Below are 26,271 nucleotides of genomic sequence, written 5' to 3' on the forward strand. Positions count from 1 at the left end.
GATATGTATGGCAAGAGAAATAGTGTACCTGGGAGGAGGATTTCACAAGGTGCTGCACGTTGCCTTGTGTTTCATCAGGAAAAGGTGATGTTCCCTTCCCTACTTCCCCTTTAGCCCTGCATTTCCTGCTGCCCTGTGTCAGGCCCCAGTGCTGGTTAGAACTAGGAAATCTGTTATGGGCTTTTCTTTTAAAGTGCAGAAGAAATACTGACTGTAAGATGGATGATATTTTTGTGTTTCTGTTTACAAGGAGGATGATCCGGACAACCCTGTCAGGCCTAACTCGAACCGCCTTCTTCATAATGGGTTTCCAGGTTAAAGTAAAAGGGAAAGTAGCAAGTCTCCCAGAAGCCCCAATCTTTGTTGCAGCTCCTCATTCAAGCTTTTTTGATGCCATTGTTTGTGCCCTAACTGGAATGCCATCAATAGTGTCTAGAGCAGAGAACCTGTCCACTCCGGTATTTGGCAGTAAGTATTTATGAAAAAAACAAAGCAAAACAAAAAAGTTACAAGTCAGCAACTTGACACTGGGCCAAAAATTTAACCTCTTAAAGTGATTTAGAGGCAGACTTTAAAGTCCTTAGATTCCAAAGATACTGACAAATTATTTCCAGTGAAATTCCTGTGACGTTATCTTTCTGAATTGGTAAATATGTCTAGAAGTGTGCTGTTTCTTTTCAGGTATGAAATCTAATATCACTTTAAACTTGACTTTATACTGAAAGCATGTTTTACAACTACTCAGGCTAGAAGCTTTCTCTTTAGTTCTCCCAGTAGGTAGCTCAAGAAATTTTTGACTGCTGTCTTTTAACAGTGTGGCCCATAAATGTAGAACACAAATTGGTGAAGGTTATTTCAAAAATAGACCCAAACTACAGCAATCTGGAAAATACCACATTTATAAGTTTAAACTTGCAGGCACTGTTATGGATTTTTTTAATGGGAGCAAGACCAGGAAGGAAGAAGAGAGGAGTTACTCAAAAAGGAAATGCAGAGAATGGAAAAGATCAGATGACTCATGCTTCTATTATTTTCTCCTCCTTTTGGCACAAAAAGAATCTCTGTTTGCATTATTGCTGGAATCAGCTGTAGACTTTTTGCTGGCTATACAGTAACCCAGAACTAAACTCAGCAGGCAACATAGCAAAGTGTCTTTGTAAAAAATTAGCTAACAGATAATATATGGATTTTAGCTTAAAAGCACAGGACTGGGACATAGAAAATAATTCTTCATCAGGTCTCATCACATTTTAGTAGATCCACTCATTATGATGCAGACTGCTGATTAAATGAGGGGGGTTTTTTCTGTAATTAACACAGAAGTTGTGCATACTATGTAACTGAAAATGGAAGGCTCAAACTACTTGTTGGGTGCAGTCTGCATGAGTTAGGCCTGAGTGTGGCCCATGAGTAGAGACCCTGTCAGGTCCCTCTCTTAGAATTGTGTGGAAATGCTCAGTGAAAAATAACAGCAATATTATTAGAATGTGTTTGGCTGAATTTCAGATGTTTATAATTACTGTAAAGCTCCTCAGCTGGCAGTGTAGCTGTGTCTTCTGTGTCTTACTTCCCATTTTACAGAAGGAGGAGAATAATAATACTCTTATCAGTTTAGTCTAAAAGTTGTTTATGTGGAGTCTGTCTCCTAGTACAAGAACAAGTTTTTGCTACAAGGAAGCCTTGAACCCATGTGTTTTCTCAACACCAGTTTAAGACACATATTTTTTATCTCTTTCCCAGCAATTTTGAGTTCCCTTCAGCCTGTAGCAGTTTCTCGTCAAGACCCTGATTCCCGGAAGAACACGGTTGCTGAGATAACTAAACGGGCATTATCCAGGGGCCAGTGGCCACAGGTAATAAATAAACAGCAGGTGACCTGCCTTGGTGGATGTGAGTCAGTATTCTGAAGGCAACTCACGGGTGAGAAGCCAGGTTGGAAAGCTGTGCTCACAACAGTCAGGAGACGAGCAGTTGGTGAAATGGGTAACCCAGACTGTCCAAGCTCCAGCACAGACAGCTCAAAACAGCAGTTCTTCACATAGAGAATAGCTGAGGTGGAGCTCAGTTTGCTCTTTAGGTTAATAATGCTCTAAACCTACAAATACACTGTCATGCCAAGCTGCTGAAAAAATATAGTCATTGACACAAGGCCTTTCTCCAAAGATATCCTCTGCATATTTGTGTATAAAGTCATGCTCTGTGTTTTGAATTAGTTCTTGATTTCTTGAGGGTTAACTTCCTTAAAATAAAAACTGAAAGTGACTGGTTCAGTAGCTAAAGTCACAAGGTGTCTTTAGTCATAGCTGGATACCTCCTAAATGACTAAGTAAGAAATGTTAACTTTTCCTTCACTGTTGTTCCACTGAACGGCTTTTGAAGAAAAGTAAAAGATGCAAGTGAAAATAATAGATGTCAGTAGCAGGTATCTCTGTGACAGCTAGACCTGCTGTCTGCTGCTCTACTTTCTGAACAGTCTCCAGAAACAGAGACCATTCAAGTAGGGAAGACCAACACTTGCCAGTTTTTTTTTGTAATGGCATTGTTTAGACACTTCATAAACACCTTACAAAAAGCTTTTTAGCATTTTGGCTACATTAATTTGACTCATAAATGCATTTTTCTAAGCTGCTGTAAATACTGTTTGAGCCTCCATTATCTTTTTCAATTTGTCAGTTATATGGAGGATTTTAAATATTCACATGTCAAAGCTAAGAAGACTTTTTTTTTTTTTTTTAATACTGTGCTTACAAACTACACTGATGCTTAAGATTTGCTAAACTGTTATGGATGAATGCCCTGGTAGACCTAATCTTTGCTGAAAGCAGAATGGGGAGGAAAGGGAAATGGGCTCCACACCAGTGCTGCACTTGGGATAAAACCTACATATATATTATGGCATAAATAGTCCATGAGTCAAGTAATCTGGGAATCTCCAGGACAGAGTCAGCAGTACAACTGAGGGTGTCACTGGGTAATTCCTAGTCCTGTACCCTGGCCACACCTTCCTCCTATTCTTTTTTTTTCTCTTTTTCTTGAGAAACGTGACCACAAGATGATGTCTGTCATACCATCTTCAGCGTGCCTGGGCTGCATTCTCTTAGCATGATAGAAAAGAAAGAGCAGCTGGATTCCCTCTTCCCTCCTCTTAAAACCCAAACACAAAAGGCTAGGCACCCTTATTAATAGCATGAGGTTCTGATTAGGGCTTCTCCAACCCTGTACCACAACAAAGAGGAAGGAGGGAACGATTACTTACTCTTTGATCAGTCACTAACCTGTTTTCTGGGGATTAGGACATAGGCTAAGCAGAATCATACCTATGTTTGTGTCCATAGCCCCAGTGAATGATTTCTGATGACAGAATCTCTAGAGGACTAATTGTAAATCAGTGTGTGCAGCTACCTCTGTCATAACCTTAGAACAGTCTGTGTCTCTTGGGTGTGACCTACTGAGGCCCTTTCTCATCTAGCCTTGACCTGTTCATTTGGACTGAATTGGAAGCACACCTTGAACATTCTCAATCCAGACCAGTTTTTGTCCTGAGGTGTTTTTGGAATGCTGCTCATGATCCAGTAGTGATATGAGAAATACAGAGCTTTCCCATATTCCACAGGGGACTGGATTCAGTGTGTCCCACTGCAGCTCACAGTGCACCTCGTGTGCACTAGTTCAGAAACCTTCTGGGTACTGGGGTGTGTGAGTCATTCAGGTTCAGAGGCTGCTGTGGGGTGTGATGCCTCCAGAGCTCTGCCTCACTGACACACACACATACTCTCTGTGCCTTTTGCTGCTGCTGCTCAAGCTGACATCTCATCCCAGCTGGAATCTCACTGGTGTTGATGGCATCTGTGCCTGTAAATGCTCAAGTACCTCATGCACTTCCTGTCAGCCCAGTTATATAAGTAGCTGCTGGCAGCAGGAGAGGAGCAATTCTCCTATCATTACCAACACTAAAATTTCAAGTGAAACACTTAAAGTCTTTTGTACGACAAAGGCCATTCCCCTCTCCTATAAAGCATTTTTTTTCAAATTAAGATGGGCCAGGTTAATAATATTGTGATCATCCTTCATTTATTTGTTCATTTCCTTTTGAAACAGTGATGATATTCTTGTGATACAGTACAACAGGTCACAGAGCTTGCATAAAGTCAGCCTGTGCATAACAGAAGCTAAAGTGTAATCTTTTCATGAAATATGTGGATGTATATATATATATATTTCTCTCTCTTTAAATCCAAGATACTGATTTTCCCAGAAGGCACCTGCACAAACCGATCTTGCCTGATCACATTTAAACAAGGTGAGATATTTTGTCACATTGTTGTTGGAAAATAATCTGTGATTATTAGTTTGTAGTTGTAGTAAGGATGTACTTCTGCAGGTACATCATCCACAACAGCACTATAGTAATCCCTTACATTATTAAAGTTTCAGTAGCACTAAACCCCCTCTTTTATACTAGACAGCTTACTTTTCTGATTTGTATAGGATGCAAAATATCTATGACATATATAATTAGTTGGTTGGGGTTTTTCATGGGTACAGTTTTCATCTAATTTATTTACCCATAAAGGTAACTGTGATTATTATGAAATGAATGTATGAACTCAGCTTACAGTTGTGCAATCTTAGATTCCTGTAAATTTTGCCATGCAATCAGGTTATGAAATGTCTTTGCCTAGTGCTCAGTGAGCCAGGACAATAGATTTTTAACATAGGAAGGTGTTAAAAATGGCATCAGTGATCACTAGATTGTTGTGCTGCACAGTTAGAGCCATGTTGCTCTCCTTTCTTAACTGTTTAGGTAGCAAAGTTACAAACCACTGCTGTGTGCTCAGATCCCTGTCACTTATGAACATAACAGAACAGAGAAGGAGTCAGGAAATGCTCAACAGCCTTGTGAGCATCTAATCCTTTGAAATGAATGCCAGTCAATGGGGAGATAATACACAGAAAATTACTTTGAACAATCCAGGAATCTTAGGCAGCTTTCTCCTTGAAATGGAGCCTAACCCTTTTCTGTCCTGACACCTTGCTAGTTGTGCTGCTGATCTAAAAACAAATAAACAAACAAAAAATCAAACCAAACAACAATGAAAAAAAACCCTAAACCAGAATAATAATACTTCTCATTCTCCTTGCCTTTTTAAAAATGTCTTCTGCTAGATACTAGGTCTAAAATGAACCACTTAAGACTCTCAATTGCTGCATTAAGCTCAGTCATAACAATCAGTTCTAATTTGTGGCTGCAGGTGCCTTTGTTTCACGAGTCCCTGTACAACCTGTGTTACTCCGATACCCCAACAAGCTGGTAAGCAGAACATTCTTCTGTCACTAACCAGTAATACAGAAGTCAAAATCCTGACTTACATGGTACTTTACATGATAAATGTTTTGCATTGTCACTAAGAATGTATTGTCCTGAGCTTTAGCATTGAAGAGCTCCTGAAAGCAGCCAGGCTTCCCGAGTGTCCCCATGGTGTAGTTGCTGTTCTGAGTGTGAACCACTTACTGCTGGGCTTCTCAGCTGAAGGGAGAGGGAAGGCAGGAAAGTATTGCAGCAGAAGTTAGAAACTTCCTGCAGTGCCACAGAGTCTGTACTTCGCGGTCTAAAATGGACACAATTTCCCTACTAGTCATCCTTTTTGTTTAAGCTCAAGATAGTCTTACTGCAAAGGGACTTTCAAAGTTTCTGAACAAGAGCAAAGCTGATCCCTGAACATCCAACACCCTTCCTTCAGGTACCTCAGGAGGGCAGCTTTGCAGATTTTCTTTTCATGCAGCAGTCCTTGTGTGGCTCTGCTTCACTGACATGTGTAAGTCTGGGACCTTTTTAACTTTTTTTTAATTATCTGGTCATCCAACCAATCCAGAAAAGACCAAACTTTTAATTCATAATGTTTTTTAGGATTAAAAACATAATTGCTGTTATTGTTAGTTATGAAAATTCCTTTGTATAATACTTTTACAAATGAATTTCAAAAGTAAACCACTCGAGGGGATTGGTACCACATTCACTGATAGGATTTAAGGTTCTGACAGTATATATTGTAAAAATTATGTATAAAAGTAATAGAGTGAGAAAAAAAAAGGAAAGCAAAAAAAGCAAAGAAAAAGCATGATAGATTATGCAGAAATGTCCTTAAAACCTAAATCAGACATATTAATGAGGGTGCCTTTCTAAAGGGACTGGTGAAGCTCACTTAAAAAGTCTTACCAGTGTTTTTGTTTCCCACTTTCTGCTGTTTGGATCAGAGTGAATGATTTACAATATCTAAGTAACTGTGTAAACGTTATTCCCAATTGTTGATAAAAGTCTGCCATGCTTATTTCCAAATTTTTAAAGCAAGGAATCCTATTTGCCATAACACCTGTATTTATTTTCACTACAGGACTATGAAACCATCATCCGCTTTTACTAAACTCGTACCTGTTTTAAATTGTAACTTATCTGCTCTCTAACTTGCATCTGGTTCTGTCATACGTTTCTGTGGTTTGTTTTTTCCTTAGGATACTGTGACCTGGACATGGCAGGGCTATTCATTGTAAGTTTCTTAATCCTATTGAAAATTACATACAGAATTTTTGCTCCTGTTCCTAAACATTCTGCCAAACAGATTCTGCTGAGCTGAGACACATGTTCTTCTAGACCTGTTTTTATGAGGGGGAAATACTTGGGGATAATGCTCTCATGCAGTAGGTTTCATATCTGAATGGCCAGGGAAAGGGTTTGCAAAGGAAAGCATTATTTCCTGCTCTGACAACCTTTTTTTTCTAATTTTCTCCTGTTTTGCATGTTGCACTGGAGCAAAAGATTTAAATTCTTTTTTTTCTTTGGGAAACACTCATAGTCATCAAAACCCATAGGTGCTTACAGATTCCTATATGGTATACAAACAAGAAAAAATAAATGTTATTTCAGTTTATTCATTCCTCCATATCATTTGCTGTCATATGAGAGTAAATGAAGATGGGCAAAATAAGTATTCATTTTCCCCATAATTCCCCATTGAAACATCAAGGATTCCTCTTCAGACTTTTATTTTTGACAGACTCAAGAAAAGCAATTGTTTTAAGATCTCAGTGAAAAGGCTCTGTGTATATTATTTGACATTCAAATAATGAAAAATACTTTAATAAATCAGGCAGTGGATCTGTGTTTATTTCTCAACACAGGTGGCCTTCTAATATGCTAAAAAACTACTAAAGTATTAAAAAAACTTCACAACTGTACTGAAAATATGTTTGGGAATTACTTTTCACCTTACAAACATTCATTCAAATGTGCATTTGCAGTATCCATATACCAAATTTTCATGTGGAATATGTAATATATCTAAGTACAGTAGTACTGATTTACTAAGTGAGTAACATTTTTAAGGCAACTAATTCTGAAACATGTCTGAACTAGTGGAGTAGACCACAAGCACCTTTTAAGCTATCATTAGTTAATCCTAACAGCTGCACACTTCCAGAATGGACACGATGAAAATGTTCATTTCAGTTTCCCAAGAATCTTTTGCTGTTATTATTACTGCTGTTATATTTATCAGCATACTGAGAGTAATGAACACTGCAAATACAGGACATACTACAGATTTCCTTTATAAAGGATTTACACTGGAAGTTTAAATGGAGCTGTGTCTTCAGCTATGAGAGATGGTGTAGGAATGGGTGAAGGAAAAATGTAGTCCGAGGTATTCCTGTGGGAGGGAGGAGGCTGCCCAGTCACTCAGAACTGAGGAATTCTCTAAGCCTGGGGGCTGGATGGTGAAGGCTCAAATTGAGACCTGTGAGAAGATGAAAGGAACTGCTTGGCAAACCCATGGGAGGGGAATGGGTGGATGGAGAAGAATCTAGAGATTCTTAACAAAAATAACTGGAGCAAGGAGAAGAACACCCCCCCCTACAAACCTGCAGATCACAAAATGCAGAACTGTCACACTCTTTGTAAAACTTCCTGGATGTTGCAGCCAGGATGGGACAGTACCAGTCTCCTTCTCAAAAACCTGCTGACCCAGTTCTGCTTTCACTTACTACTTCTTTCTTACTTTTGGGCCTTACTGGGAGGAATACCTGATCTTATGTGTTAGAAAATCAAGCATTACGAATGGATTCCTGCAGAAGGTTGAAAGGATTCTTATCCTTTTTTTTTTGTCCAAAAAAAGAACAGAAAACTGCTTGAAGTTTTTCTATTATAATGTACCTGATGGAAAGTAAGGAGCAAATATGAATTTCTGCTTAAAAATCATAGTGAAAAGAACAACTCAGAAGTAGAATGATTATGTGCTTTAGCAGTTTCTTCCTCCCCCTACTCTACCTGTTGATGCTAAAATTTGTGACTTTTTCTAAAAGCACTGAAGGCCCCAAACATACTGACACTTCATTAACCCATCTGTGTAAACACTGCTGTTATTTGCAAAATTACTAGCAAATACTAATAAATCCTTACTTCAGTTCCGCATAAGGAAGTTACTTGTCTCATTTTGCAGCTGAGAGAATAAGAGATAAATTAAAGCTACTTCTCAGAATCAAAGCTCTTAAAGCTTAAAATCCAGTATGTGTTCACCTCTTTAAAGAGAGAGGACATGGCCAAGGAGCTGTACAGAATGGTAAATGTGCATGACAGCCCACAACAAGTTGCCCCCTCAGTGAGCAAGCAGCAGGTGTATTCAGAAGTCCTGTAGAAAAATTGTCAAAAACAACTTTTCAGGGGACTTCGCTGCAAGGTATTTAAAAATCTTGCCCAATATTGGCTTTGCTTTTTCTGTGCTTTAAAAAGTTTCATCTACTGACATGCAAATGCTTTGGTTGTAAATAAGTAAAATGTGTTTTTCTTCCTCTTTGCCTGCAGTAAAGTGCTGTGCTTACTGACAATGTGTCAGCTCTTCACAAGAGTAGAAGTTGAGGTAAGAACTGGAAATATTTTTGTACTAAGATGCAGCAAGCAGGGAATTTCTGCTTAAATATAAATGCATTATTCACATTATTAGTCACCATTGGTGAACAATAAACAAATATCTTAGAAACAAGAAAAAGAATCACAGGGGGTAATAAATTTAATTTGTTGTCCACGTGTATGTTGGAAACTGTTGAGTTAGAAACTCTATTTTCTGTTAGAAACTGATGAGCTTGTAAAAGAAAATTGTCAGAAATGTCTTTATAGCATTGTAAAATCATTGTTAATTATCACCACGTGCATTTTACAGATGTTAAAACTAAGAATTAGAGCACATTCTGTTAAAGGTAACAGCTTCTTTTCCCCACCTTCTTATTTCTCTGATCCCTTCAAAGTATCCTCGTCTTCCTCACCATCTTCCCAGACTGAACTCTTACAGTTTTCTTCAACTAAGAGCTTACTTAAGGACTCACCTACTTGTATGAGCCTTGTATAATGAACCAGTTCCCTTGATCATTAAAATCTGCTGCACAGCACAGGATGGCAGATGAATGCCCACTGAAACAGCACACACACTTCATAACATGGGCACACACACTCAACCTGCTCCCTGTCAGAGAGGCAACATTCAAAACACAGTAGTGAGGAGCCAGGTGAATTGTTCAAACCTCAGTTAAGTGTGTATTTCACATTCCTTACCAGACCAAAAGGATTGTCAGTGTGGACTAAGTTGGTTTAGGGACCTAAAGGAAGGGGAGAAATTGATAGGTTTTGCTGTTTATTTGCAAAGCACAGAATTTAGCAAAGTTGTCCAAAGCCTTGTGAATACAAGCAGTGTTGTTACTACTAACAATTAGCCATATAGTCTGTGTTGTGAAAAAATGAAATTCATTGTAAGGGAACATCTTGTTACTGTATAATATGTGCAATAGACACATATTTTTAGAAGTTGTAGTAAGGAGATCATTCTCCTGATAATTTTGTACAGAAGAACATAATTTATATATGCGGGAGCAAGAAATAGTTAATGTAGCCCTTCCAGTAGAAGGAAGGGCTACATTTTCCCCTACTTCAGAACTCAAACTTGTCTGTTAGAAAATAAATTTCGTGTTCCAAAAAATGAAACATTTAAGGAATTGCAGCTTTCACAGAACATGTGTCCCCAAAGTGGAACTGATTCCCTGGCATCAGTGCAAAAGTCTTTCAGTTTCTAAAAGGAGAAGGGGCAGATTTTCCTGGGGAAGGAGGGAATCCAACTACTCCTTTTAGGAGTGGACATTTCTGTTGCTGTCCCATGCTGTGAGGAAGTAGCTTCTCCACTCCCAGCAGTCTTGCACTGCCTCTACCTGCTGTGCATAAGCAGTGATGGACTCCTGCAGTCCAGAGGTGTGTGTGTTTGCATGTTTAGTCAAACTAACAAACTGTAGATATTGAAAATCAAGCAGTGAACCTGGCAGTGAGTTTTTGGTCTGCAGAAGATACAGCATTTAGCAAATTCTATAGCAAGAGAGACTAGTTCAAAAGCAGATCAGAGAAGTATTTGTGCTCCTGAAAGAGCTGTGAGGAATTTTTCTTACAGGACTGTGATTTGACAGGGAAGGTTTACTTACTACTCCTCAGCAGATAAGCAACTGGGTGTGTGTGTGAGATCATGCCACCACAGGACGTCAAGAAGCAAAATTCTTCCTCCCCAGCTGTGGTTTCTGGCAAACAGGTTTTGTGAATAATTGTAGGTGGGTTTTCTGAAGGGGATGGAGGTGGTGTTTAACCTGCCAGAAAGTTACATTGCTCTCTGAGCAAGACCTCAGCCTCAAGTGATGTAATGACCACTTTCAAGACCGTGACCCACAGTTGCATAAACTTCTTAGAGTTGACTTCATCTCACCCAGTGACAACAGTTTTTTGTGTCTGTACATTGTGCCTGTGCCTTCACAATTTAAGAGTTATGTGACTTCTGAAGGGGAATTGTGATAAGCAGGGACCTGTGTCAGAGCTTGAACAGAGCTGGCAACTGCTTGCAGAAGGAATGAAATCTCAAGCATTCATGTGAACAGCAGGAGCCCTGCTTTCCTTACAGGGGAGACAACTTTTAAGTATAAACAGAAAATTGTTATGGCTATTTGACAGATAACCAATTCCATAGACTTACTGGTTTTAATCAGGAAGAGGAAGCATTCCTTAAAAACAAACATTAAAAGGCTGTTCAGGATAGCCTGCATTTATATGGGACAGTTACCACTACATTAGTACATCACAAGCAGCTGCAATATAACTGAAGAAACATATTGACACATAATTGGCAGTTGTGTCTTCCAGTGATTCATGAGCAACATCTAATTTTGGAATTGCTGTATTCTAGGAATTCAGGGTAAGACTGCAGGGTGGGGAGCAGCAGAACTCAGATAAATGATAACCATAGCTGAGAAGAGGCACAGTAAACAGAGCTGTGAGCAAACACTTTAGACTGAAGTAGAAAGAGCAAAATACTCCTCCACACACACTGCTTAGCAAACAGATGCTGGTTCACACTGCAATAGATAGTCGTTCTTCTACAGGATAATTTAGTGAAAAGGTACTTGAACTTCTTACATATTAATATTGAATAAATCCTGAACAGTAAACATGCTGCCACTTAGATATCTGGGGTGTTTTCTAGATGTAGGAGGAGAGAAGGTGGTTGGGATTTTTTACTCTCTGCTTGGAGTTATGAAATTTTACAGTATTACATCCATTTAATTTGCTCCTTACAACTCAGAACTATGATTCCTTAACGTTTTTGTCATGGAGGAAAAATGTACAGGAAACTTGTCAGTCACATGCTGACAGATACAATTAACAGGTACGAGGTGGGACTGCAGTGTGTATTTAAAAACGTTAAAACTCTTACATGCACTATTGCAGTGTATGTAACTCTGCAATATAATATCACTTACAAAAGATCTTTGAAAAGGAGTGGTAGTATTTCAAACTCACATTCTTACCAGTGCATCATTTAGTCTTCTAACAAAGTATGCATTTATTATACTTTACTTCCCTGGGGGGTTGATTTTTCATATTTAAGAAACTCCTACCAATCCTTTAGAGGTAGTTTTGGACTAAATCTCATTTGTGTGGTGAGGGTGGAAGAGCCAGAGCAGTTCCTAAGGCGGCTGAGACCTCTAGTGCCCAGTTCCTTCATTGCATGGCTAATTTTTTTTCTCCTGTTTTTCCCCCATCAAACAATCATATGAAAATGTTCATGTTGCTAATAAAGTGGGGACTATTGAATTGATTGGATAACTCATCCCTTTCAGTTTCTGCCTGTTCACGTTCCTACTGAGGAAGAAAAGAACGATCCCATTCTTTTTGCCTACAGAGTCCGACAAACCATGGCAACGTAAGCAGTCATCGGTTAAATCTCTGAGAATTGTTCCTTTATATCCAGAAATTCCATATATATCCTAGCCATAAAGTGAAATTTATTCAAGGCCCAGGTACTATATGTAGAAATTGCTTTAGATTTTCACTAAAAGGTGTCAAATTTCTATACTAGAACAACCTGATCGTTTTTACATGGAGCATAAGGGAGGTTGTCTTACATTGAAACAGAGTATGTTCAATTCATAGAAAACTGGAATAAATTTCTCTGTTTTTGCTTGGTAAGACTAAGTAGGTGGTTCGTTCTTCAAGGTTACAGGGCTGCATTTACAAGGTTGTAAATCATAAAACATCATGACACTGCCATAACTCGGTTTCACAGTTACACAGAATAGGATGTATTGCTTTGTCCTACTTGAAGCAGTGAAAGAATGAATTATCATTTGTTTTGCATGTTAGAGAAGGGAAGCAGTTGACAAAAAGTTATCTTCGTTGAAGAAATTGATTTTTCTTTTTCCTGAATTTTGTTTCAGTGCTTTGAATGTGCCAGTCACTGATCACACTTTTGAAGATTGCAGACTGATGATTTCAGCAGGACAGCTGACTTTACCCATGGAAGCTGGGCTGGTGGAGTTCACCAAAATTAGCAAGAAACTCAAGTAAGGGAAGTTTAGCTGTTGGTAGCAGCTAATTACTGCAGATAATTACTACAGTGCTGCAGGTATCAACAAAAGGATAAATTACCTGACAACTGACTTGGCCTTGTGTAATATTGTGTATTTATGCATACATATATACATTTACATATATAAATTACGTGGCAATCAGAGATGAGAAAAATCCCAGTAAGAATTAATCCCAAGTAATTTTTGTGGGCAATGTAGCAAGAGGAAAAATACATTTTTCTAATCTTTTATGGAATTATCTCACCAGAGGGTGAGGAAGGTAGAGCAGTACCTATTTGAAGCACTTGATGCAAATTTAAATTGCTTTAGTGGAGAGGCACTGGCAGCATGTGGCAGGAAGTAAAAACCCTCTCCAGCCTGAGGTTTCAACCAGTGGTTTACTGCTCTTAGTTGTATTGTGCAGCCATGTGTCACTAGTGATGTCAACTTTTTCTGACTGGATACAGTGGAATTTGAGGGCTGAACCACATAACCATACAGTAACTCCATCAAATAACCTGGCATGGCTGTGGGCAAATCTGAATTATGAGTGCAGTGAATCTTGACTTACTATTTATGTGCTAAATCATAAATAATGTCAAACTGTTTGGGAGAGTTACTTGGCAATACTAATCATTCTTACTGAGGTGCAGTGGTGTATTTCTGCAGAGACCAGATACTTCTGAGGCTGTTGTGATGCTGGTGTTAGGGTAGAGAGTCTGCTAATAGAGCTGAGATCTGCTTCCTCTTAGGGAAATACTCCCCCTAGAGCATGATGCTGCAAAGTGATGCTACGCCTGAATTTATGGTAATGAAAAGCTCTCTGCTAGAGTAGCCCAGTAATTGAACAGATGATTCTAGGTTTGGGAAGTTTATGGAAGTCTGACATATCCAATCATAGAACTGCTTGCTTTTAATATTAATAACCAGGGGGATCACTCCTTAATTGCTGATTTAATATAAAATATCCAGTCTGAAGTGCAGCATTAGAGATGCAGTGCACACATGCTCTGTTTGGCAGTCTTTTGTCTTTGAACACTGTGATCACTCCTACTGAAATTCCATCTGTCCGAGAACTGCTGTATAGAAATATCTTCTCTCCCTCATGTTTGCATAGCCTAAAATGGAAACATGTCAGAGAGCAGTTGGATACTTTTGCTGCTATTGCAAGTGCTTCCAAAGGGGGAAGAATTGGAATTGAAGAGTTCGCGGACTACTTGAAGCTGCCTGTTACAGATGTCCTCAAAGAGCTGTTTCTACTCTTTGACAGGGTGAGTAGCTGGTTAACTGACTTGTTGACAATATTTTGTTAGAAATCACATCCCAAAAGGATATTTAATTCACTATGTCCAGTAAATGCTTCTTGGTTAACAGTTCCTTTAGGCAAGATAGGTGACTCTTAGAGTTTCCTTCGTAAGTTTTGATGTAAAAACAGTGGTCAGTTTGTATCTTGGGACATGGCAACCATCTCTTGGACCAAGTTGCTGCACCAGTATCAGACAATAATCTCCATGCTGGTAGTGGCTGAATATTTCTTTTTGCCTAGCCCAGATTTTGAGCTTACGTATTCATGTGTGTAGTTATGTACTTATGACAGTTTAATTAACTGTATAGTTGTAAGTAGATAATTTAAGGCAGAGTGAATCTAACTACAGTGTTAACTAGAACACTAGTGTTCCTGCTGTTTTTGTGAAGGGTGCTGTTAGAGTTCAGAGGGACTCCTCTTGCCTAAAGAGTCTAACTCCTGTGGCCTCCTGCAGCCATAAAGGGGGCCGTGCATTAATGTGATCATTTAGGCTTTCTCCCATGGTCAGTGCCAATCTCTCCCATTTTCTGCTTCTCTCTGAGGATGACAAAAATTGCTCTGTGGATGCCCTTCTGACTATACCAGAAGCATCAGTGACCAGAGCAGGCACAGAATTCATCTTCTAGGCACCCAGCATGTGCTGCAGTGCAAGCAGCATGTTGTCCTGCAAGCACTTATGAACTGGGGGTTTTCTCTTACCATAGGAGCTTTCCCAACTCAGCATCACTCTTGCTGATCAAGTTACCTTTAGCAGCACACCTGTCCTTAGCAGGTCATTGTGTTGTAAATGCCCATTAAAACCGTTTCAGGATTTTTCCAGATAGAAAGTTTTTACAAGCTCTAAAATAGGGAAGAGTCAAATATTTCCTGAATTGCTGAGTGCATTGAAGCTCTAGCAGAGCTGAGTCCTCATCTTTTCATCATCCTTGCCTCCTCATCTTGGACCATTGGCTCCTTTGAGCCTGTAGTTGGAGGCCTGAAGGACAGTACATACATCAGAAATGTGGTGTGGCAACCAGAATAAGAGCAAAGAAGACTCCCTTCATTTTCCTTATGTGGCACAACAGCACCAGTGACTAGAACTAACAAAGTAAGGCTCAATTCACTAAAAAGTTGAAGGGATGAAAGATTGCAAGGACAGGTGCAAGGCTGCATTCATCTTTAAGGAGATCAGTGTACCTGAGGATCAGTCACGCTCATGTTGCAGGACTCCTTTCAAATTGCTTCAGGTATGAGCACAGGCATTTTGAGACTTCCGCTCTGTGGCTTTCAGCCTCATCATTCTTTTCTCTAAAATGATTCCTTAAATCATATAAAGCTAACCATGCAAAGAAGAAAAGAAGAAAAACAGGTGTATCATCACCTGACAGAAACCAACGAAACCTAACTGGCAGCCAGAGACATGCACAGACCTGGTGAAGTCTAAGCCTGCAGATAAGCTGTGTTTTGCCCACGCCCAAGTCAGACACGATACAGCTTCGGAGAGTTACAGAAGCCCTGGATCTCTGACTCCCTTCAGTAAATCTTGACGATGTTCCTTGCTAAAGCTTTGCTGAGCGGAGGAAGTGGCAGTGGTCGTGGAGGGAGCCTTGCACGTGGCCTTGGAGGTCTCCTAACAGGAGGTGGTGGACATGGAGGGAATATTGGAGGACTCGTCGGAGGTATTGTCAATCTTATAAGTGAAGCAGCAGCTCAGTACAATCCAGAGCCACCTCCACCTCCTCGCAATCACTTTACAAATGTGGAAGCTTATGAGAGCGACGAGATCAGGCAGTTCCGTCGCCTTTTTGCCCAGCTGGCTGGAGATGATATGGAAGTGTGTGCCACAGAGCTGAGGAACATCCTGAACAAAGTTCTTTCCAGACATCAAGACTTGAAGACAGATGGCTTCAGCTTAGACACGTGCCGTAGCATGGTAGCCGTCATGGACTGTGACACAAACGGCAAACTGGGCTTTGAAGAGTTTAAGTACCTGTGGAACAACATCAAGAAATGGCAGTGTGTGTACAAGCAGTATGACACCGATCAGTCAGGCACTCTTGGGAGAGCTCAGCTGCCAAACGCCTTGAAGGCTGCAGGGTTCCACCTGAAAGAAGAACTCCTCCGGGTGATCGTGCGCAGATACGCCGACGAGGACGGCAGCATGGACTTCAACAGCTTCATCAGCTGCCTGGTGCGGCTGGACGGCATGTTCCGCACCTTCAAGTCCCTGGACCGAGATGGAAGTGGGCAGATCCAGGTGACCATTGAGGACTGGCTGCAGCTGACCATGTATTCCTGAAGGCATAGCAGAGAAGAACAAGCTTCGTCTGGGAGATACACAGGGAAGGCTACAATCCTGGGCTGCAGAACTATAGTCTTTTCCTTGTTCTAAGGCAGATGGAGCTAGTGGTAGATGGCTCAGCTTCAAGTGTTGTGATTCCTCTTGTGCATGCATTACTCTGCTTTTCTGAAGGGTTTGTGTAAGTTGTCATCTGGGCATAAGCCTGTCTCAGAAAACTAACTCTGGACTTTTAAAGTGAGGGAATATATTGAAAGAATCAAAGCTTCGCTATTTCTTTACGTAAAGTGGCTTGTGTATGAATATAACTATTATATAAAAAGCTCCTAAATTTGGTGTTGATGTTGCTGTTCTGATTTGTCAGCAGTCACTAAGCTTGAATAAAAGTCTGTTTGCCTGAAGGCAATCAGTGGTAGAGTCATGTAGTTATTTCTACTGGGGAAAAAACATTAGAGCTGCAATAACTGTAATGACCAGGGAATTTACATAATCATTTAATTTCCTTCCTACTGCTGCTTTTCATGCTTGGCTGCTGAAGCAAAACCTGAGTTGTATTGTCAGTTCTACCTGCTGGCCAGGGCAAAATTGAAAGCTTGTCTGAGGCTACTTTTACAACAATTTTCTCCTTCCTACAATTCTAGAAACTAGTCTTTTCTGTCTTTCCTTCAAGCTATAGTTATAATGCAAACAACTTAAAGTACTACATTTATATTTAGAGAAATTTGCTGTAATGATGCAGTGACATAGCAGACAGCTAGCCCAAATCAACCTCTGGCTATCCAAGTTAAATTTCATCAGGGTACAGCATCCCACTCTTTCTTGTTATGTAGTTCTGGCTAAGATGTCAACTTTTGAGAAAAAAAAATGGAATAACATGAACTCTCAAAGATACATTTCTTTGAATTAAGGATTACACAGTTGATCAAAACAGCTCTTGCACAAGGAAAATTTCTCAGCAGGCACTGCTGCTTTAAATGAAAATTGTCTGGGGTGACTCACTGAGAAACACCACACAAAACCTGCAGGGCATCTGCATGTTAATGGAGTATGTGGTTTGGTTTTGTTTGGAAACTTCCTTAGCTTTGATTTCTAAATCTTGCAGTTACACTTAGCAAATAGTATTTTCCAGATTGATGATGTCTTCCCTGGTCTACTTAGAGAAGCCTTTTACTTGAAACTTAGGAGAAAATAACTTACAATTTTTGCCCAGACTTCTTTTCCTCCTGCACTTTGTTTAATAGCAAGCTGGGTAAAAGAAAAAGATTGATATTGGCCCAAGCTGTGATGAAAGAGGTCAGTTCCTTCCTAATGGCATTCACCCCACTCCCAGTTATCCAGTGGAAAAACACATAGTGCCATTTGGGCTCTGAATAATAGAAAAGTGAGCACGAGGTAAAGTGTGATACCTCCAGGTGAGCACCATCCTACCAGGTTGGTTTCAGAATTTCCCTTTCTGACTGGTTAGAACTTACAAGTAGCAACAGGTGGTGGAAATATGGAAGTTACAGCAATAGCCTCTTACATGATGAACCTGGATATGAACACAAGAGCTGCATCTGCAGTTCCTCCCCAAATGGTCCAGTTAGTTTTAGCTTCTCTGTGGTAACCCTGTAAGTGACTGAGGGTTTATTTACCTAATAATTTATTTACCTGCCATGAATGGCAGGCACACACACAATACATACTTGATTTTTCCTGTTGCCTTACACAGGAGAGAAAAAAGTATTGATGCAGTAGTACTTTGTACTGTATCTGTCTTGCAGTCCTTGTGCAGAACTAAGTGGAATATGCTTATGACAATGCAACTTCCTTGTTTTTCTTAGATTTACTGTATTATATAAAAACACAACAACAAAATCCTAGTTACCATAGCATGCTATAGTGAAAAGAGTAGCAGGAAACTAGTTTACTTAAAAAAAACAAGAGTTGTTAAGATTACTCTATGTTTTGATTATTTTATGTAACATAAATACAAATACCTAAATTCTGATGTTCCACTTTGCCATTCAGAGAATTGGAGCTCAGCTCTCGTGTTGCTTCCTTAACATATTCTTGGGTACATAGGCTGCAAACACAGCTACTAGATGTGTGTAGAAAGACAGTTGCAAGTGCTTTTTTGCTGTGGTGTTCCACAAGCACTGAAGGTTTTCCTGCATTTTCAGTTCAACTCCCATCCCTTTTTACGAGCTACAACCCCATCATTTCTCCTTAACCAAAATGCCAGAGCATTTGGGAGTTAGCCAGCATCCTAGGGCTTAGTAAAGCTAGTCACAACATGATCTTGCAAGCGTAGTAACTTTATTTCCTACTAAAATGGCTGAGTTCTATGCGTCAAACTGCACTCAGTTTTGATTATTGGGTTTTAGCACTTTAATGAAAGTAATATAATCCTTATTTTGTCATTTTTCATGTCATTTTTCCATGTAGAGCCACAGCTGTGCTAATTTCTTTCAGAAGTTGTTTTTAATTAGATTATTTTAGTTAAAGTCTACTTCCCCATTCTTTTCCTGTGATACATATCCTTAACTTTAAAAATAAATTTCAAAAAAAATTCTAGTCACATCAAACAATCCTTTGCTAAGAATACATTCTACAAAACTGTCCAAAAATAATATTCTATGGAACTCTGAACAATTATTATTTACACTCTTTCTTCAGTTGTTTTAAAAGTTTATGTTTGTAATGTTACACTTTAAAGTTAGATCTGTTATCTCTGAGAACTACAATGTAGCCAAAATACTTAAAGTCCAGCTCTGCACCACAATGACAGCAGATCTGTAAATAAAATGGCATTTATGAGAGAACATTGTCCTTTCTAATGATTAAAAACTGTCAAAATTATATCCTGTAGACACATATGCAAGTAACTTAAAAGTTCATATCTTATTCATATGTTTGCTAAAAAGTTTCCTTGAAATTCAGAGGTTTTTAAAGTACAAGATGTTCAAAGATTGGTAAGATCATCAGTATAAAGAAGATAACAGTTGTCTGTGCAAAAGTCTTGCATTGGTTTTGAAGACTAAATAAAATTGTACCTTAGCAGTTTTAAATCCTGTTAAATGTACAGCTTGATGATGAAAATTACACGTATTTTGTTAATGAAGAACTATCTTAAAAGCTAAATTCAATTACTAAAATCCCTGTTTCATAGCACCCAGGATTTTCAAAGCACTCTACAGAGCAGCCTTAGTATTCTCCCCTGGCACATTGCACTGCCAGCAGCAGGAAACCCAGAACAGAAAGGTTAAGGTTGGTATGCTCAAGTGGGCATTAGAAGTTGGTAGGAGAGCCAGAAATAGAATCCAGATCTGGCTGTTTGCTACAGATTTACCCAGGAGACCACCCCTCTCTCACTTGGCTAAAAAAGTTCTGTGCTGTTCTCAGACGTAGGGACTCCACTTTTTAAAAAAATGTTTTTCCTCTTGAAGTGCACAGCACATTATCCACAAAGGGAACTCTGCTTTATACTTCAGTTTGCTTTTAAAACGTTTTTCATGAATGCCCTTATTGTGAAGGTTCCAAATGATGAGCTACAAGTCATCTCTGCTATGCTGTCATTAACTGCTCTGTGTCCCACCATGTAACACTTATAGATGGCTTTTCCCCAGACAGATGTTTCCCAAAACACTCAAGAAACTTTCAGTGTGGTGACAGGAACACTACTGACATATGCAGAGATTTCAACAGGCATCTGCCATTTTCCCTATTTGCAAATATAATGCAGCTTACATAAAATTATTCACAAATCCCATCAAAGCAAACTTCAAATGTTCTGTTGATGTAGCTTTGTAGTTATCACATTGAAATGTTCATCCACATCAAAACTGGAATTATCAGAGAAGCTGTTCCAATGAATTCCTTGCCTTTCTGGCTTAAAAGGTAGGAGAGTTTATTGGCTTCAAAATAGCATGTGGGGCAGTGCATTTGCTTCAAAGAAAAGTTTAAGGTAGACCAAGTAGATTTGTTTGTCCTTTCACTGGCATATATGTTATTGCTGAAGGTTTGAACTCAAAACAACAGCCTCACTGTTGGCCTGTTTATTCTGAGACGTTGCATTGGTCTCTGAACTTCAGCAAGTGCAAGTGTTGCATGCACTCTTACAGTCACCTTAAACACATGTATTCCAGTTCATCCTAGAGCCTTCCTGAAGGGTCATATGGTGAAGAAAAACTTTTGAGTTGATTTCATTTTTTTTTTGTTTGTATGTTTATAAGATAGAAATGGATACCCAATTTCTAGCTACTGAAAATAAATATATTGCCCCTCCAGCCTTAGTATTACGTATTCAGTGAGCTGTTAGTATTTTTTCCAGGAAGAGCAAATACCTCTGGTGGGTGTTGTAAACTGTATTGGTGCATGTTGTATATTTGATTTACACAACAGCTTTCAAAGGGATTTGCAGTATTAACTGTAACTACTGCCATGCATGTTTTGGTTACAGAATGGAGATGGCACCATTGACTTCAGAGAATATGTAATTGGTTTGTCTATTCTTTGTAACCCAGCCAACACAGAGGAGACTATTCAGATGGCATTTAAGGTAAGTTCAATTTAGTGTAAATCTGCAAACCTGACAAATCAAGACTGACTGTAAGTCTGTTACCTTTCAAATCATAAGTTTATAGCTTCAATCTGTTATGCAAATGTGAGTAATACTCTTAAACCAATTGACATTTAGAGTGTAAAGGAGAGGGGAAGAATTGCAGGCATCATAGAAAAGGGTTTCAAAAGCCGTGTGAAGGCACTAATGAATATGTAACTTGGCAGCCTAACTCCAAAAATGATTCAGCAGCACTTGTGGTTTTTTTGCCTGAGGTTTTTTTCTCCTGTGATTCTTCAAAGTCACAATAGATGGAGTAATATCCTCTTGTGGGTCAAGCCTCACTAGAGTCGTTATTCTTAACAAAGAGGAGGGAAAAAAAATCAAGGAAAAAAAAAATTCGGGACTGGCACATCCAAAATTGAGCTGCATCTCAGAACTGGTGGCTTGTACTATGGTGTCTTGACATGGTGCAATAGCTCCTTTCACATCTCAGGTACAGGGAGGCAATACATGACCAGGGATGGCCAGGCTGTGCATCCTTGCCTTATTTTTTAGTAGCTCTTTGACACAGATTCAATTACTTTACCCATTAATCTGGTCTTATGAACCATATGGAGCAATATATTGAGATATGGGTCATGTTCATCTTAAACTGGGCACTTTTTAGCATTGATGTGTACTTGGGAAGTACTAGAATTTTTATGGCAATCCATTATATCCACTGGCTTCTTTTTAGATAAGCACTACAACTGTTAAAAGTGATTTATGCTTTTTTAGGGATGTTTTATCAGTACAGATTCCTATGAAGAAGAAATTATTGCAGGAATAGCAGCTATTATTGCTGTTTCATTGTTTTGTTTTCCAGACTCCAGACTATACTGTCCAGTATCTTAACAGGTGCACCGATTATAAAATTAGTAATTTGTTTTAATATCCAGTTTCAGCAGGAAGCAACTGGTTCAGCTGGTAAAAGCCTGTTTCAGTCTGAGATGGAACTATGGGTTTCCTTTTGCTACTTTTTTTTCTTTGCCATTAAATGTTCTTTCCTTCACAATGGGGAAGTTTGCCTGTAGCAAGTACTTGAGAATTACAGCCATCCATCCCTTGTGTTTCTCAAGGGGTGATTCATAGCAGATGTTTGCTGTCACTGTGCTGGGAAGGATGGGATGATCAGCGTGCATCCACTGCCTGCATTCCAGGAACCAAAATTCCTTGTTAACTACAATAATTCCTTAGTGGGTGACCAATCACATATAGTAAATTTTAGGTATTTTATGTCAGAACATAAACTATGGTAAGTTTAATCTGATAAGGGATGTGCCATAACCTAATGAAAATGAGGACTAAAACCCAAGATATTCCAGTATAGAGAGGCTGAATCCAGTGGAACCTTAGCATAGCTCATGGTGACCATAAACATAAACCTTTGCTTATTTTTTATCAGTTTTGTATTAGTTTTATCACTGAACTAATGCTGTGAGGTTTGTTTGTTTTTGCAGAATGTTCAAATCCCAGCTGTAGCATGAATATTGCTCTGCTAAGTGTCTGCTTAATCTTGTTCCAGAGAAAACACGTAAAATCTTTTGGAAGAGAAAGTAGCAGGGATGCAGCAGGTCTCCTGAAATCCCAGGCATTGTTTACAGATAACCTCTTGAATACTGGAAAGCCAGTGTGGGTGGCTGATGTGCACAGGCAAACTGATGCTGAAGTATTTGTACACCTTGTGTCTTTTCCAGCTCTTTGACATGGATGACGATGGCACTATAACGGAAAAGGAGTTTGCTTCTATCATTCAGTCAGCACTGGGGCTGCCTGAGCTTGATGTTTCTGTGCTCTTTAAAGAGATAGATGCAGATGAAACCGGGAAGTTGTCCTATGGTAAGTTAAGCCCTTTTGTAATGGAGAATACTTTGATAGTGAGTTTCCTTTTCTTCCTCCCTGGAATTCTCTGATGGTCTCATACCTTGTTCCCGGGGAGAACTGTTGAAGCACAGACCTGGATACTTGTGTGATACTCATGAGATTCTTCAGAGGAAACAAACTGGAGATCAGCTTCAGTAAAAGAAGCAGGCACTGAAATTTTCTCTGATTCTACACTGTACGATCTAATTTTTAAATGTTTTTCAGATGAGTTCAAGAGTTTTGCACTCAAGCATCCAGAATATGCCTCATTGTTTACTACATACCTGGATCTACAGAGACACCAGGTAGATCTGTCAGATGAGCAGGACAGTGAGTCACTCGAAAGCAAACACAACCCAGTCAGGAGCACAACCCTGGTCTCAGAAATAACACCAACTGCAAGAAATAAAGTCTGTCCTGAAGGCAATGAAGAGGATAGCTCAAGTACCTCTGACAAAAAGGATGACTGAATTCAGCTTTTGAATTCTACAAGATTTTTTCCCTAGCTGTTCATAAGCACAATTGATGTAAAATAGAGATGGAAGTTACAGTTTAAAAAAAAAAAAAAGTTTCTTTTTTTACTTTCATATCAGGAGGAGTTATTCCTGTTTGAGTGTAAGGGAAAAACCACTGTTCTATCCTTAATGTCCATATCACAACACTGGCAATGTTGTTCAGTGTCTTCCAAGTTCACACTTCCACAAAAGTAACAGCTGTGCTAAGGGGGGTAAGAAGCTCCAGCACTGCAGTGGCCTCTCAGAATGGAGACTGAGGAGTCCACTTGTCTAAAAACAAGTGGAATTTTTGGTGCTGCTCAATTCCTCTACGTACCCAGTATGACTTAAGGGAAAAAAATTATGCCAGAGTGTTTTAATTTGCAATATCCATTAGCCTTTCTCAGGTTTCTGAGATACAGAAATGAATTACAGGAAGCTGAGAGCTGAAGCTGGTGGGTTTTGGCCGTCCTTAGATTTCCCTTAACTACTTGTGAACCGGCAAACTTAAGCTTCCGAACGAGACATGCTGATTCACTGATGTTAGCAGAAACAACTTTAGGCTTAAAGGCTAGGTAAAGGTGGAAATGGCTGCACTTCTAACAACAGAAAACTAATTGGATTTCCAAGATAGCAGCTCAGTCTACAGGAAAATGCAGACAGTAAGACCTAAGAATTAATGGACTATTTCAAAATAAATAGAATGTTGTTTACAGTAACAACTGTTCAGGATCACAGTAGGAGGAACATTTCAAACTCCAGAATATTTTTTCTTCTAGCAATTATCAAGAGAGGAATGTGACCTTGCTCTGCAAAATTTAAAAGGCAAATATGCTGTCAAGCCATAGTTCTATTACTTAGTATCTACTCTAAAGTTGTCTCCTAGAAACCATGTTTGCATTACTGTGCCATTACTCAGTGTGTTTTTAGGGTTTGGTTCAAAACCAAGCTCTTTCCAGTCAATGATTTGAGTATGTTTTGCCTCAGTCATCTCTAGTGCACTGGAAATTGGGCCTTTCTTTACCTTTTTCCATCCTTCATCTGAATGCACTTTATACAGTATTTAAAATATATAGGTAGTTCTGCAAATACTTCTAAATAAAAATTTGGAAGGTATGAAAAGACAAGATATTTTCAAATTAAAACAGAGATGAGCAAAGCTTAGAGAGTCCAGTACCAATAATAACCAGTTTTCAGCAGGTTTTCATATGTGAAATGATAACCTCTGCCTCTAAGTATTGCTTGCATTATCTGGCCATAAGCTCATTGCCATGTTTAATCTTTCTCTGTATATAATTGTGCCTATCTTTATGTTTCATGTGCTTAAAATAAATCTATATTTTTTAAAAGACTTTACTTGAACAGCTGAGTCTTTTTGGTACAGTAGGAAAGGGTACTTTGTCTACCACAAGGGGGATTTTCAGGAAATTGTGCTTGTGATGTCTTACCTTGATAAACACAATGAAACCTGAAGTTGGTGTTTTAAGTTCTGCATATGATGGCACTTTGCTTTATGGTAAGGCTGGAGGAGTAGGACATGACTAATGCTCTTCCAAAGAGTTACTTCTGGTGACTGCCTCAGCAAAAGGGGATCTGATACAAAGAAGATCTGCAGGTATGTGGAGAGAGACTTCCATTTTCTGATGGAAAATAAGGCATTGCCATTTAGAGGTAAAATGAGTGACCTCAACCACAGTTTAGAAGTAACAATCTTGGCTTTGTGTAGTGTAAACGTTAGGAGAGTATTTTCTTTCACTTAGAGAAGGAGAAAGAAGAGTTACCCTAACCTGGCTGTACAGTTAGCTGGAATACATGTTAGTTCCTTGGCAAGGATGCTTAACCAAAGTCCTCAGCTTTTCAACCAGCAATAATCTTTTCAAAGACAACTTCCATTCTAACAAGTGAGAAAAAGATGGGTGGGCAAAGATGACAGAGAAAACCCCTTCAAGGTCTCGGAATGCAAAGGCTGCCTTATGCACACTCCTGTTGAATCCAGCCACATTCAGCACCTGGAGCACTGCTGTCCAGTACTGTAGCATATTTAGGACTAGTGATTTTATAAAAATCTGCAAGTCACACAAGTGCTTTGCGGTTAAAGCTAAAAATACTGTGTACATAAATCTACCTAGCCCAATAGTTTGAGGAAAGGCCACAAATGGGTTTGGTATGTAGCAGTGATTCAACTATGCTCTGAAAAGGAATTAGCTAAACACTAGAGACACTAACTCAATATACACACATCTGCTTGATGTGCAGGAAGGGAATACATTAATTTCTAGGCTTCATCGTGCCTCAGGGAGCTTTTAAAAGGACCAAACTAAAAGCAGTCTGCAATAAACAGGCATTACATTAAGTGGCAGAGCAGGAACTAAACAGAAGGAGAAGGTTAAAAATGCTAAACAGAAAATGGATCTCAATTGGGCATTGAGGGATGACACCTTTCTGCCTGAGACCCTGAGGTATGAGTTCATAAGTCTACGGGCTGCTTAAGGATCATTTTGAGTTCTGCAGAGTAGAAAGGTATATTTGGTCCCATGTCATCACAGGAAACATCATTTACTTGATCAGCACTTCTCTGTCATGCTTTGACATGGATTTGATGATAAATCCTTCAGGGATACCAAAATAAGACACTTTAAAGTTTATAGAAACTCCACCAGTCTCAACAGGGGTGAGAATCAGATGAGGACAAGTCTATCACAAGAGGAAAACACAACTAATTCACAGGAACACAGGTCCATGGGCTGCTGTTATTCATGGAGTTTGATAACTGTGGACATACACTATGAATAAATCTCACATTTTTTAAATCTAGGCTCCTCTT

At 39.2% G+C, this 26,271-nt stretch overlaps 2 protein-coding genes across 2 annotated transcripts in view; both read left to right on the forward strand.

The window, feature by feature from the left end:
* Positions 1–24,798, forward strand: part of LPCAT2 (lysophosphatidylcholine acyltransferase 2) — a 31,575-nt gene extending 6,777 nt beyond the window's left edge. The window contains 12 exon segments of the mRNA XM_018085071.2: positions 251–468; positions 1,741–1,853; positions 4,240–4,300; positions 5,253–5,311; positions 6,511–6,545; positions 8,855–8,909; positions 12,193–12,275; positions 12,790–12,915; positions 14,039–14,192; positions 20,950–21,048; positions 22,788–22,929; positions 23,179–24,798. Coding sequence (XP_017940560.2) covers positions 251–468; positions 1,741–1,853; positions 4,240–4,300; positions 5,253–5,311; positions 6,511–6,545; positions 8,855–8,909; positions 12,193–12,275; positions 12,790–12,915; positions 14,039–14,192; positions 20,950–21,048; positions 22,788–22,929; positions 23,179–23,423 — 1,390 coding nt within the window. The 3' untranslated portion in view covers positions 23,424–24,798.
* CAPNS2 (calpain small subunit 2) lies at positions 15,230–17,113 on the forward strand. Its single transcript, XM_018085079.2, has one exon. It carries the CDS (start codon positions 15,759–15,761, stop codon positions 16,506–16,508), a length of 750 nt encoding a protein of 249 aa, XP_017940568.1. The 5' UTR covers positions 15,230–15,758; the 3' UTR covers positions 16,509–17,113.
* Positions 24,799–26,271: the final 1,473 nt, after the last annotated feature.

Source organism: Manacus vitellinus, unplaced genomic scaffold (genome assembly GCF_001715985.3).
Source record: "Manacus vitellinus isolate BGI_N305 unplaced genomic scaffold, ASM171598v3 scaffold_10_pilon, whole genome shotgun sequence".
NCBI classification, from domain to species: Eukaryota; Metazoa; Chordata; class Aves; order Passeriformes; family Pipridae; genus Manacus; species Manacus vitellinus.

Bases quoted from the DNA above. Each gene is read 5' to 3' on its own strand.
- CAPNS2 (XM_018085079.2), top strand. From the start codon at position 15,759: ATGTTCCTTGCTAAAGCTTTGCTGAGCGGAGGAAGTGGCAGTGGTCGT.